The sequence below is a fragment of the Myotis davidii genome, unplaced genomic scaffold, assembly GCF_000327345.1.
Source record: "Myotis davidii unplaced genomic scaffold, ASM32734v1 scaffold533, whole genome shotgun sequence".
Lineage (NCBI taxonomy): Eukaryota > Metazoa > Chordata > Mammalia > Chiroptera > Vespertilionidae > Myotis > Myotis davidii.
Window position 1 is genome coordinate 38,774 of NW_006285996.1, and position 14,764 is coordinate 53,537.

The following is a 14,764-nucleotide window of genomic DNA, read 5'->3' on the forward strand; positions in this document are numbered from 1 at the left end:
GAAGCTTATATTCTCTTTTGACTACTAGTAAATCTCAACATTATGGGGGATAATGGAAACTCTATACCCCAAAATTTAAAACTAAGTAAGTGGGTTTTATCCATCCTTACTATGACTTTTCCTTTAAAGAATGACCTGTATATTTAGACTAGAGGCCTGGTGCACAACATTCATGCACTGGGGGGTGGAGGGGTAGTAAGGAGGTGTCCCTCAGCCTGGCCTGCGCCCTCTCTCAGTCCAGGACCCCTCGGGGGAGTCCGCCACCAGGGGGAAGCTCCTGTGTTGAGCATCTGCTCCCTGGTAGTCAGTTGTGCATATCATAGCGACCAGTTGTTCCACAGTTTAATTAATTTGCATATTAGGGTTTTATTATATAGGATAAGTGCTATTGATAAGAAAAAAAGGAGTAACATAATTTTGGTTACGAAGTAAATGCATCCACTTTTCAACTGACATTCAAGACCCAAATTAATGACCTAACAACCAAAATTGAGGGAAGTAGCTAAAGAAATAATGAATACACAAAAGAATTTGAAGAAGCATAGTGTAGAAAAACCACCATAGAATTTGGAGTTAAAAAACTCAAATGCAAGAATCCGTTTCTGAGGACCTGGGCAAATCATGATTTTATCTCTTAAATGGGACCAATATTTATCTACTTTACATAGTTGTTTGTGAGGATAAAATTGATTAATAGATGTAAAATTGCCTTACAAAGTACTGCATAAATGTTAGTTATTATTAGGCTATGTAAAATGAAGAGCTATTGAAGATAGCAGATCAACAAAATGAAAAAGAACACATATGGAAAAAACACAAAACCAGAAGAACTTACATTTCTCCAATGGAACTGGACAATCTTCTCATGTGCACTAAAAGAGCAATCTACTTCCGGACACTGTAAAAAGTAAACAAAAAAGATTATTTAATGTTTTCTATGTTAAATATATCCATTACTACATATACAGACGTCTTCTAGTCATATTACATAGTTATCCCATCTATATGGTGCTGTCACTCATAGCAAAACAAAGATCACTTCAGAACAGAGTTATTTAAAAAGAAATGACAGCCCTAGCTGGTTTTGCTCAGTGGATAGTGTCGGCCTGTGGACTAAAAGATCCCAGGTTCGATTCCAGTCAAGGGCACATGCCCAAGTTGTGGGCTCGATCCCCAGGAGGGGGCGTGCAGGAGGCAGCCAATCAATGATTCTCTCATCATTGATGTTTCTGTCTCTCTCTTTCTCCTTTCCTCTCTAAAATCAATAAAAATATACTTTTAAAAAGAAATGACATTTTCAAAGTACAGTATAGTAATGCGTATTATTTACTTTATTCCTAAAAGTGAGGGGCATTTCTATAACCTCAAAGAGAATCTTTTCCAAACTAAGAACTTTCTCTTTAATTTTGCTTCTCAAATATTCTGGTTAAAAAAAATGTTAAGTACTTAATAAGGTCCAGACCATCCTTAGAGTGTGATGGGCCAGGGCAAATTAGAGTGTGATGAATGGTCAAGGGCAGCCTTAAAAGGAAAAGAACTTACAAAGGTGCACAGAGCAACTGGAGGGGAGAACCAGCCCTCTTACAAGGCAGAGGCTCCCACACATACTGACAGCTGCCAGACGGCCTTCCTTACCTCTTCCTGAAGCAGTGGGCTCTCACCCTCAAACTGCAAATCCCAAGGTCACTGTCCCAATTTGTCAGGTCATCAAACATTTCTATTAACTATAAGCTTTTAAGGAATAGAAGCACAGAATTTCTACCAAATAATACCCATTTTGTTAAAATTATTTCAGGATAGCCTAGCTGGCATGGCTCAGCGGTTGAGCATCAACCTATGAACCAAGAGGTCACAGTCCAATTCCTGGTCGGGCCACATGACAGGGTTGCAGGCTTGATCCCCAGTCGGGGGCATGCAGGAGGCAGCCAATCGTTGATTCTCTCTCATCATTTATGTTTCTATCTCTCTCACCCTTTCCCTTCCTCTGAAATCAATAAAAAAAACCCAAACACCTACCTTCGTATGTTCAGACATGTGTTTATCATACTTTTCTTGATTTTTGAAACCACGATCACAGGTATCACAAAAATAGTGGAAAACTGGTTCTTTTCTTTTCTGCAAACGAAAATGAAGAGGCATTAGGCTTTAGATGAAAAATCTTTCATCGGTAATAAAAACAGAACTATCCTTCTAGAAATACATACTTTGATTTTTCACATAACCTTTATACAAGGAAGAGACTCCTGAATATACTACTAATAAACGGATAATGCTGTTTCTTTTCTTTTAAGCAAAGATATTAGGACAAGGCAGGCACAACAAAAAATTTAAATCTGAGTAGAGCTAATATAAACAGTGAATAGCCTTAGTTGGTTTGGCTCAGTGGATAGAGCGTCGGCCTATGGATAGAAGGGTCCCAGGTTTGATTCCAGTCAAGGGCACATGCCCGGGTTATGGTCTCAATCCCCAGTAGGGGGCATGCAGGAGGCAGCCAATCAATGATTCTCTCTCATCATTGATGTTTCTATCTCTCTCTCCCTCTCTCTTATCAGTAAGAAAAGAAAAAGTGAATAGCTTACAAAGTGGTAACCTAATTAAGACTTAATAGAGCATATATCAAGATGATCTAGAAATAAGTATTTAGTGTAAAAAAACAGCATTTCATCTTTTAGAAAAAAAATCATATGTTTAAAACTACAGTAGGGGAAAAGAGAATTATTTAGGTAAAGATTAGTTATTTTTTATACCAATTTTTCTATTTTATACTTAAATATAAAACAAAAAATTACAATGAGAAACTCTATAGGAAATATTTCATGTTGAGATGTTAATAAGTATAGTATAGTTTTTTACAATATTTTTTTAATATTAGCTACATATTTTCATGCCAAAATAAAGAATCTTATTCAACTAACAACATTATTTATATACTTTAGAAGTTGAACGGCCAGATTGTAAACATCATAATAAAGCAAGCCCATTTTAAGACTTGGTTTCTGAACATAACCAAGAGTTGTTCCTCCTTAAAAAACATTCAAAAGATTTTTAATTCCATCACCCCTACTAATCTTCTAGTAATATTCATATATAATTTATATATTATATGTTTTACTTCATTGAGGTTTAATAACATTTACATTTATCTATAATCCTAATTCTCTATAATACTCCTGACACTATAATGAAATGAATTCAATATTTCCTTTATCTATAATTTTTTCATTTATTTCTCAAAAAGATTTCGCTTGAAATTTTTACTTAAGCTAAGATCCTTAAAGATCTTATTATAGCAAGGCTCCACTGTGTCAATAATGGGTGCAAAACACTAAGAGAGTTATGATAGAAGCACAGATATGGAAGAGTAACATAGGGACCAAAGTGTTACATTCAAGAACATTTTTAAAAATACCTTTTTTTTATGTTTTCTACTGGGAGGGAAGTTGAAGTCAGTAAACTTTGCATCATATTGTTGTGGAAAATAAGAATGTTTAACTGAAAAACAAAAAGAGATCCATAAATGTTTGCAACAAAAGAATTATTTAAAATTGTATTTGCTGTAGCATGTCACAAATACTTGAGTAAAAAAGTGGTAAACTGCACCTTCTAAGAATAGTAGTTTGAACAAATTATCAAAGATTAAGACTAGTCTATCAAATAAACATTTTTCCAATTAATACATGGTGGCAAGATGAAGTGTCCAGAAATGCTTTCGGCATCTAAGCAATGGGAAAGCTAATCTGATAAAATTCAGATTATTTCAAACATTATGTGCAATAATGTAGTTATTTCAAACATTAGAAATGTAAACAGTAAAAACCCTTTTACAGCTCTTTCAACATCAATTTTACACCAGAAAACAACCTCGTGAAATACTTTTTCTCCTAAATTCTTTTCCTTCCCTATGGCCATGACCCAACTCTGAAGCTCTGATCTTTCACCCAGATTACTGTAACAGCCTCCCAAGTTGTTTGCCAGTTTCTTCCAACAGACCCTGCACACTGACACCACAAAAAACAATCCTCCAATCATCACAACTCTACTCAAAATCTGCACATGGCTCCCTAGAGGCCTTCATGAGATCCTGGTATATTTTCTCACTCTTTACTCTGCCTCAGTCACACTAGAACACTGTAATCTTCAGAACTCTCTTTGTACTGACACCTCTTTGCCTCTGCCTTAAAAGTATCTCTTCCTAAACATCTCCCAAGACATTTCTTCCAAAAGCTGTTCCCAAAGCCTCAACACTCAGAAATCATCTTTTATATGCCTCTATCACCAGTCACACCGTATTGTGATTTACATTTATGAACCATCTCACCTGACTTAGGACTGCATTAGGCACACTGATATTCCTAGCATTTGGCACAGAATAAACACTGATTTAGATTCAGTGTAATGTAAAAGGAAGTTTATGCAGAGTTGGAGAATAGTGAACAATATCATGTCTTTAAATATGATCTGTATGCTGATGACACCTAAATTTACAACTCCAGCCACAAATCTCCCCTGAAAGTACTAAATAGCTAACAGCCTATTCGACATCTCTACTTGACACACATATTTCTAACTCACTCCTGATCTGCTCTCCAAATCAGCTCTCTCCACATCCTCTTTAGTTGCTTGGCAAAAAAACTATTAAGTTATTCGTATTTCTTTATCTACAGCAAATGGTTTTGGTCCTACTCTACCTTCAAAATATACCTAGATTAGAATCACCTCCAGAGCCCCACCCTAAGCCCCACCCTGGTCCAAGTCCCCAATATCTCTCACCTGGAAAACTGCAATAACATCCTAACTGGCCTCCCTTTCATTCGATTCCGATTGGTAGTCACATTAACCCTTTAAAAATATAGATCAAATCATGTCACTATCCATATCACAACAGTAAAAATCCAAGTCCCATCAACTACAAAGCCCTCACAGATCTGTCCTATCCCGCAATTTTCTACAATTCTACACCAGGCTCATTCCTCTTTAGACACACGGATCTGTACAGCTCCTGCCTCAAGGCCTTTGCAGTCGCTGTTGGTCCCACCGGTATCCCTATTCCCCCAGAAGTACCCCCGGTCTGATCCTTCGCCTCCTTGACGTCTTTTCACAAATGTCACCTTCCTTAGGACTGACATTTAAAACTGCACTACCTATCCGTCTTTTCTTTTTCTCCCTCCGTAGCACTCACTGCCTTCAAACACACCTTCATTTTGTCTGTTTTCCTACACCAGATGTTTCCTACCACATTCCCAGTTCCCGATACATAGCTGGAACTCCCTAACTAACCGCTCAATTGAATGAAAGGGCAAGGAAAACATTCCTGTCGGACCAATTGTGAGACGTGAGTGATCAGACTCCCACGAGTGCAGTGCAAAATCAGAAGGGGCGGGGAAGGCAGGAAAATTGAAGAGGGAAAAAGGGGAGAAGGGGGGGTAAGGGAGGGGCTGTCTTGGGGGAAGCAGCAGCCTACCCGGGGTGTGGTGGGATGTCTGATGCGGAGGGAAACTGCTAGGAGGCGGTCTCCAGTGCCAAGATGTCGAAGCCTGGAAACTCCAGGAAGGCTGGCCGCTGATCTGAGGCTGAGCATCAAGGCGGGACTGGGTGTCGAAGAGGGTCTGAGTCCCGGGAAGAACCGGGACATCGAAGCGCGGAGGCGCCTCGGGGAGCGCCTGGGTGTCCGTGGGGGGCTGCGTATCCGAGCCGGGCTCCGACCCCGCGGCGGGAGGCGGCGACGACGGCGGCGGTGGCGGCGGCAACATGGCCCAGAGCATCCACTTGTGCTGCAGCGAGACTGGGTCGCTCAGAGGCCCCAGCGTGGGGATCCGCTCCGGGGCCGAAAACCACCCCGCGGGAGTCACGAACCCGCTCGCCGGCTCAGCCATGCCACCTCCAGACTGGGAGCCCAGCGTGCGAATTGGCGCCGGCCTCACGTCACTTCCGTCATCGCGAGTTACGCGGCTCAGCCAACCGCAAGCTGAGACGTCATCGGTCCGCGCCGGGAAAGCTTCCTGCATCTGCGAAGGACCGCAGGCTGGGTAGGAGGAAGGCTTGACTCCGTGTACATAGACTTGCCAGCGGGATCGGTACCGGCCACCGCGCATGGCGAGGGATCTGATCGGGCCGGCACTGCCGCCCGGCTTCAAGGCCCTCGGGGCCGCGGGGGACGAGGAGCGGGACCCCAGCCCCGGTAAGCTGCGGACAAGGAACGGGACCCCCTTCCCTGCCCGCCCAGCGGTCTGAGTGCCAGTCAGGCCTGGAGAGCGGGGAAGTGGGCAGTGGGGTGTGGGCGACCCGACCTGACTTTGCTTCCCAAGCCGTGCCAGTGGGGGAAGGAGGCGTGGGGGCTCGGAATCGAGTTTCGATCTGGTAGTTATTATAATAGGACGCCTTGCGAAACTACCAATACACATTCAGTCCGTTAATCCTCATAGCAACTCTGTAAATTAGAGATTGTTCTTGCTGTCGAGGAAAGAACGTGTCCAAATTTACAGAAAATTTTTGTGGAAATCGATATTTTTATTGATTTCAGAGAGAGGAAGGGAGCGGGATACAGAGATTAGAAACATCAGTGATGAGAGAGGTCATTGATCGGCTGCCTCCTGCACGTCCCCCACTGGAGACCGAGCCCAGGGATCTGACTGACCCGTGATCTCCCAGTTCATGGGGTCGAGGCTCAACCACTGAGCCACAGCGGCGGGGCTATTTAAGCCAAATCTTTGTGGACATGCCCCGAATAAAGATCTGAACGGGTTGAGAAAATGCTGTAAAGAATGGCAAAAGCAAAGTGAAGAAACACTTTTACATTGGTGTGTACAGGATAGTCACTTAAAATTTATAGTACATGGTATGCAACAAGATAACAATGAGGGCTCCAGTGTCCTCTGGTGGTCCTGTGCTCTGGTGCCTGCAATGGTGCCTTTGAGGGGTCTAGAAAATTATGCTATCATTTCAAAAGTATGTTATCCTACATGCATAAGAACAATGGACAGGGCTCACTTAGGGTGAAGATTAACTTTCCTAAGGAAGCTATAGGCCTGGGGTGTGACTACCTTCTATGAGCTGCCCAGTAGGAATTTGTGATCAGACCTGCCACGTGGCCCACAGTGACCTTGTCAGTGTTATTACAGAGCCCCCCTTTTTGTACCCATTCCCATGTGACAGTTGGGGACACTGAGGCTCAGGCTGTTACCTAGATCACACAGCTAGTCAGTGGTGGAGCCCTATTTAGAATGAAACCAGGACTCTGTGTCTTACTGCCTTCTGATATACAGTGTCTCCAGCTCTTGGAGAAGATGCTGTGCTCTCTAGCCTCACCATCCATCCTAGCTTCTACTTCTGTCATTGCATCTCACACATGGCCCAGTGCTCAAACTAGTTAGAGTTTCTGGCAGTTCCTCAATTCTCTAATCTCCTTCTGGCTTCACTCTGCATTTGGCATACCTGACAAACTCCTACCTCATCCTTTAAATGTCACCTCAGTGAAGGCTTTCCCAAACTCTCCCAAGCGTTGTCATGCCTTCTTTACTCATGGTTTTTTTCTCCTACTTAAATACATCATGTATTTAACACATTGTTTTTGAATAACTGGTTGGCTTATCTGTCTCCGCCATTGCACTAGAGCCTTCTGGCCTTAACATAGTAGCACTTTGTATTTGCCAAGTAAGTGCTTTTCAGACTCCACCATGCATATCTATCTCCTTTAACGTTTGCTCTAATTCGTAGAATGATTCTGACACTAAAGTTGGAAAAGAATAAAGCCAAAAGATTAACTCTCCCATTTCTCGATCTAATTTTTGTTCTTGGACTACCCGGAGGCCATGTTTCCACCTAGAGTAGCGACATTCAACCTTTTTCATCTCATAATTGTTGGGTCACTGGATATGCATATATTCATTCATCTTTAGTAGATTCTACCAGTTTCCAAAGTAGTACCAATTTACACTCCCACCAGCATATATGAGAATCCTCATTCCATATTCTCACTAATACTTGTATCTGGTTTTTAAATCTGATGATTTGTAGCAATATCTCATAGAGCTTTAATTTGTATTTTTCTGGTGACAGTAAAGTTGATCACCTTTTCATGGGTTTGGGTTTTTGTTTTTTGTTTTGTCATTTGTATATGTGTCAAGTCTTTTGCTCATTTTTTCTTTGAGTTGTTCCTTTTCTTACTGGTTTGTAGAGTTCTTTATATAGTCTGGACAAAAGTCATTTTTCAGCATGAATCTTTTTTCAGAGATGTGGTCTGCAAATATTTTCTCTAATTCTATGAGTTGGCTTTTGATCTCTCATTATGGTGAACATAAGTTCTTAATTTTCATATAGTCTGGTTTTCAATTTAATTTAAATTTTATTGAATTTATTGGGGTAATACTGGTTAACTAAATATCACAGATTTCAGGTGCACAGTTCTACCACCCATCATCATTGTGTGTTTAACACCCCAAGTCAAGTCTCTTCCCATCACCATTTATCCTCCTTATACCCCTCTGTACCTCCCCCCAGCAATCACTACACTGTTGTCTGTCCCCTTGATTTTTCTCTCTCTTTTTTTTCTTTTTTGGTCAATCCCTTCACCCAGCCCTGCAACCCCACCAAACCCCCATAGATGTCAGCCTGCTCTCTATGACTCTGTCACTATTTTCCTTGTTGCTTCATTTTGTTTATTAGATTCTACATTGAGTGCAATCATATGGTACCTGTCTTTCTCTGTCTTACTTCATTTAGCACAATGTTCTCCAGGTCTATCCATGCTGTTGCAAAGGGTAAGATTTTCTTTTTGTCGGCCAAGTAGTATTCCACTGTGTAAATGTACCACGGTTTTTTTATGCACTCATCTTCTGATGGACACTTGCACTGCTTCCAAATCTTGGCTACTGTAAATAATGCTGCAATGAACATAGGAGTGCATACATGGTATTATTTCAAGTTAGTGTTTTGGGTTTCTTTGGATAAGTTTCCGGAAGTGGAATCACTGGGCCATATGGCAATTCCATTTTTAATTTTTTGAGGTAACTCCATACTGCTTTCCACAGTGACTGCACCAGTCTGCATTCCTATCAACAGTGCACAACAGTTTCCTTTTCTTCCCATCATTGCTAACATTTGTTGTTTGTTGATATATTGACGATAGCCATTTTGACAAGTGTGAGGTGATATCCATTGTGGTTTTAATTTGCATGTCTCTGATGATTAGTGACATTGAGCATCTTTTCATATGCCTTTTGGCCATCTGTATGTTCTTTTTGGAGAAGTGTCTACTCTGGTCCTTTTTTAAAAAATATATTTTATTGATTTTTTTACAGGGAGGAAGGGAGATGGATAGAGAGTTAGAAACATTGATGAGAGAGAAACATCCATCAGCTGCCTCCTGCACACCCCCTACTGGGGATATGCCTGCAACCAAGGTACATGCCCTTGACCGGAATCGAACCTGGGACTCTTAAGTCCACAGGCCGACGCTCTAGGCTCTGAGCCAAACTGGTCAGGGCCTTTGCCCATTTCTTAATTAGATTGTTTGGGGGATTTTTGGTGTTAAGTAAGTTCCTTATAAATTTTGGATATTAAGTCCTAATCCGATATATCAATGAATATATTCTCCCCTTCAGTGGGTTGTCATTTCATTTTGTTGATGGTTTCCTTTGCTGTGCAAAACTTTTTAGTTTGATGTAGTCCCATTTGTTTATTCTTTTCTTTTTTTTTTTTTTTTTGCCCGAGGAGATATATCAGAGGAAATATTGCTATAAGGAATGTCCGAGATTTTACTGCCTGTCCTTTCTTCTAGGATTTTTATGGTTTTAAGTCTGTAGGCCATTTCGAATGTATTCTTGGGTATGGTGTCAAAAAATGGTCTAGTTTCATTTTTTTGCACGTATCTGTCCAGTATTTCCAACACCATTTATTGAATAGACTATCTTTACCCCATTGTATGTTTTTGCCTCTTTTGACAAACATTAATTGATTAGAAAAGTGTGGGTTTATTTCTAGGCTCTATTTTATTCCATTTATCTATATGTCTGTTTTTATGCCACTGCCATGCTGTTTTGATTACTATGGCTTTGTAGTATAGTTGATATCAGGGAGTGTGATTCCTCCATCTTTGTTCTTTCTCATGATTGCTGAGGCTATTTGGGGTCTTTTGTGTTTCCATATAAGGTTTTGGAGTATTTTTTCTAGTTCTGTGGAATACACCATTGATATCTTGATAGGAATTCATTGAATTTATAGATTGCTTTGAGAAGTAAGGATACCTATCCATGAACACGGTGTATGCTTCCACTTATCTGTATCTTCTCCCATTTCTTTCTTCAGTATCTTATAATTTTTCTAGTACAGGTCTTCTACATCCTTGGTTAATTTATTCACAGGTATTTTATTCTTTTTGAAGCAATTAAAAATGGGATTGTTTTCTGATAGTTTATTATTGGTGTACGAAAATACAACTGATTTTTTAAATACTTATTTTGTATTCTACTTTACTGAATTCAGTTCTAATAAGTTTTTGGTGGAATCTTTAGGGTTCTGTATATACAGTATCATGTCACCTGCAAATAATGACAGTTTTACTTCTTCCTCTCTAATTTGGATGCCTTTTATTTCTTCTTGTACAAAAAAAACAGGAGCAAATAAGATTAAAGTCCATAATAAAAGATAGCCAGCCAATGCTGTGAATTCAGAAAAGAAAGTATAGAATGTCAGCTGGGGCTTCATTGGAACAGTTGTGGCTAGTTATGACATACACGAGAAATCTTTAGTTGCAGGACCAGCTCTACCCCCTAATTATAAGAGCAGTAGTTCAGAGTCATCAGACAGCGATGAGAACAGTAATTCTTTGTACGGAGAAGGAAACCAAGAATCTGAAGAAGATGACACTGGTCCACCTGCAAGGTCAGTCACTTTCTTAATCCAAGCTTCAAACCTAGTATACATTGGCTGGAACAGACAGCTAGTAAGAGGGATAGCACGTCTGCATTTATACAACACAGGAAGAGATTATTTCACGTAGCATTTCCTCATGAACTATACCTTTTACAAAGAAATTTATTTTAGTAGTACTAAAATAGTAGTCCCATTTTTTTATTTTTCTATATAGATGTGGAGATTTTTTTTATTTTACTATATAGATGTGGAGATATCTAGAATTTCAATAAAATTCTTATAGAATTTGTCTTTAAGGTGTTATTAAAGTGACTAAATATTCTAAATGAACCATAGGATTTATTCTTTTAAAATTACCTATGCAATGTATGAGACAGAAATAGCAGCATAAAACTTTTCCTTAAATGAGATTAAAATTTAAAGTCATAAACTTATTGCTCAGAAACATCTAGCAAACAGACTACTATTTGAAACTTCGTGAGTGGAATCTTTAACACCACAGAAAATATAGGAAATTGATATACTACCGCTGTAAAAAAGTTACCAATTTCTTAACCCTCTTAGGCCAAAAATAAATTCCAGGAAAAGATTAGAAGACGCCTTACTGTGGTATTTGTGTGTGTAGGTTTTTTTAATTTGGTAAGATTAATTTTTTCAGTATTTATACAACGATTTGAAGTTAAAAACTAAAATTCTTGTGAAAAAAAATGTTTGACATATGCATAAAGTTACACTACTACGTTTCCAGAAAACAGAGGAGAAATCAAGATGATGATGATGATGAAGGATTTTTTGGACCAGCCCTTCCTCCTGGATTTAAAAAGCAGGATGATTCTCCTCCAAGGTGATAATGCATAATATTTCAGGCCAGTCTTTTCTAAATATTTTAACTGGTATGGTAGTTCATTAAAGAGTTTTCTGTGATTGTTTTTTACTTACATGTTTTTATAACATTTGAAATTCATATAATACAAATAATTATTTAAACAAACTTTTAGGTAATCTTTTAAATAATTATAATAAAATTTTCTATAATTATTTACATGTTTATGACACTTTCATAGTTTATAGAACCCCTTCATCTCTTATTTGATACACAAGTGTTTTGTGGTAGGCTGAGTGGAACATTATCTTTCTTTCCCCTTTTTGTAAACAGGTAAGGTTGCACACACAGTAAGTGGTAGACCTGTGGCCTAGAATCCTGGTATTTGACTTCTAACCCAGACTTTTTCATTTCACATGTATATACACATACACACATGTGTGTATCTTATATGGTGCCTGGCACAGAGTAAGCTCATAGTAAATATTGATTCCGGTCTTCTTGGAATTGCAAAATTTTGAAATACTAAATATGAAATCGCACACCAAATTGTTTATAATTCATAATACTATAAACCAATATAAGAGCAAGTTAAAAAAAAAAGCCTGTTGTACGTATTATATTCAGAATTTATCATCACATTTGTCAGCTCCTTGTTTTCAGAAATACAGGGATAGATAATCTACTGTCTGTTTTTGTATGGCCCCCAAGCTAAGAATGATCATTAAAAAGCCATTAAAAAACAAACACAAATATACAGCCAAGACCCAAATGTGGCCCTTAAAGCCTAAAATATCTTATCTGTCCTGTTATAGAAAATTTGCTGAGAATACAGTATTTCTTTTAGGAAAATAAATTATTAGATGTATAGCAGTATCTTTTTTGAGAATTATATTTTGGCAGTAATAAAATACATGTGTAAAATAAATAGGTGACTGCCCCTAGAGGCGTTGCAGGTGTGGCTGCCATGTCCCTCCTGCGTCATTAGGCAGCAGAGAGCAGAGAGGCTTGCCTACGCCCAGCGTCCTGGCCGTGGGCGCCTGGATGGTTGACAGCCTGACACTGAAAAAAAAAAATGAAAAAATAAATAAATAAATAGGTGGTAGCATATAATGTAGGCAGAAACCTTTTATACAACCATAACATGTCATGATTATATTCTTTTACTATATTTTAAGATTTCATATACCAGTAATTTTATCTTTACAAATTCCCTGAGGCCATAGAATTAAGCCTTAATTGCTAATAATTGTACTCAGAAAAAAATCCATGGAGTACTTCCTTATATCTTTTGATAACTAATTTGATCTTTCTAACAGTGCCAAACTTCCCTGTTTTTTATATACAAAATTGTTTTGGCTCAAAGAGGTTTTATGAACCAAGACAAGAGGTTATGAAATGGCCAGGATCAGAACCCAGACCTGATTGTCAGTACTGTTTTTCCTCTGCCAGGGAGCTTGTCTGGGAGGCTCTCATTGAGCACAGTGCACCCTGGAAAATTCAGCTTAGGACTTCACCATCTTGCTTCATAATAATGGCTCAGTGACATCTCTGGAAAAAGACATTAGTATGAAAGAAAGGATAAAGAAACTTGAAAGTATGAACAAGAGTAGAAAAATGTCTTTTATTTTTCCTCTATACAAAGTATTCTCTTTTTAAGACCCAGAAGTTAGGCAGTTCTCCCTTCTGGACTGATGGCTGTTCCCTCAGTATATGGCAATAGGACAGTTTAAAAGAAAATGAACTTTTCATTAAAGTGGTCCAGGGTTTAAACTTCAGCTCTGCCACTTATTAGTGTGTGTTGCCTTTGAGCATTATTTTGCACACCTAGAAAATGGAGTGACATATCTGGCAAAGTTACTTTATGGAAACAAAGTTACACTGGTTGAAATGTGGTCAGCACAGCACCTTTTCCTTTTTCTCAGCACAGCACTCTTTTCTGTACACTTCACATCATTTTTAGATTAGTGAGGACAAGGCTTAGATTTTTGATACGTGTGACCTAAGTTACTAACATCTGTTGTATGCATGTGCTATACATGTCCTTCAAACTCAGTTTATACTTCAGAAGTTTGGACTATAATTATAATGCCCCTAATGTATTTTTCAGTGGACAGTGAATATTAAAACTGAAAACCAAGGCACAAAATAGAAAAACATCCTCATAAGCTTTTGTCCATAATAATAACTCTTTTTAATTACTATTTTTATTTAAAACTAGAGTCCCGGTGCACCAGTGGGGTCCCTGGGCCTGGCCTGTGGGGATCAGGCCAAAACCGGCTCTCCCACATCCCCTGAGGGGTCCCAGATTGTGAGAGGGCAGTTCTCAGGTGACGCACCCCAGAATCGGAATCAGCTCCCTCCTCTCTGGTTCCAGGTGCATCACCCAAGAACCGACAACCGCAGCTGCCAAGTGACGTCAGCTTAGCAGTTCCTGCATTGAGCGGCTGCCCCTTGGTGGTCAGTGTGTATCATAGCTACCGACCAGCCAGTTGGCTGGTCGGCCAGTCGCTTAGGACTGTGGTTGGCAAACCACGGCTCGTGAGCCACATGCAGCTCTTTTGCCCCTTCAGTGTGGCTCTTCCACAAAATACCACATGTGGGTGCGCATGTACAATGCGATTGAAACTTCATGGCCCATGCACAGAAGTCGGTATTTTGTGGAAGAGCCAGTATTTTGTGGAAGAGCTACACTGAAGGGGCCAAAGAGCCACATGTGGATCGCGAGCTGCGGTTTGCCGAGCCGCAGTTTGCCGACCACTGGCTTAGGCTATTATCCTATCTAATAATAGACAAATGTGGTAATTGGCCGTACCTTCGCTATGCCTCCCATTGGCTAATCAGCGTGATATGCAAATTAACCGCCAACAAAGATGGCAGCTAATTTGCATGTACCAGCTGGGAGTGAACACTAAAGACACCGTAGAAGGAAGCCAAGCAACAGAGCTGAGGTAGTGGAGACAGGCGGGGTAGCAGCGCCAGAGACAGGTGGGGTAGCAGCGCCAGAGACAGGCGGGGTAGCAGCGGCAGAGGCAGGTGGGGTAGCAGCGGCAGAGAAGGGCGGGGTAGCAG

The 14,764-nt window shown here is 39.9% G+C and overlaps 2 protein-coding genes across 3 annotated transcripts in view; one reads left to right on the forward strand and one right to left on the reverse strand.

Annotated features, from left to right (window-relative positions):
* NUFIP1 (nuclear fragile X mental retardation protein interacting protein 1) overlaps nucleotides 1–5,926 on the reverse strand; it is a 39,164-nt gene extending 33,238 nt beyond the window's left edge. The window contains exons 1-4 of the mRNA XM_006757184.2: nucleotides 5,462–5,926; nucleotides 3,410–3,492; nucleotides 2,017–2,115; nucleotides 836–898 (exon numbers count right to left, since the gene is read on the reverse strand). Coding sequence (XP_006757247.2) covers nucleotides 836–898; nucleotides 2,017–2,115; nucleotides 3,410–3,492; nucleotides 5,462–5,873 — 657 coding nt within the window. The 5' untranslated portion in view covers nucleotides 5,874–5,926. The remainder of the gene's footprint in view (nucleotides 1–835; nucleotides 899–2,016; nucleotides 2,116–3,409; nucleotides 3,493–5,461) is intronic.
* A 76-nt stretch (nucleotides 5,927–6,002) lies between these two features.
* GPALPP1 (GPALPP motifs containing 1) overlaps nucleotides 6,003–14,764 on the forward strand; it is a 29,229-nt gene continuing 20,467 nt past the window's right edge. For both annotated transcript variants that reach the window (XM_006757170.2, XM_006757171.2), the window contains exons 1-3: nucleotides 6,003–6,178; nucleotides 10,746–10,878; nucleotides 11,618–11,713. In XM_006757170.2, coding sequence (XP_006757233.1) covers nucleotides 6,091–6,178; nucleotides 10,746–10,878; nucleotides 11,618–11,713 — 317 coding nt within the window. In that variant the 5' untranslated portion in view covers nucleotides 6,003–6,090. The remainder of the gene's footprint in view (nucleotides 6,179–10,745; nucleotides 10,879–11,617; nucleotides 11,714–14,764) is intronic.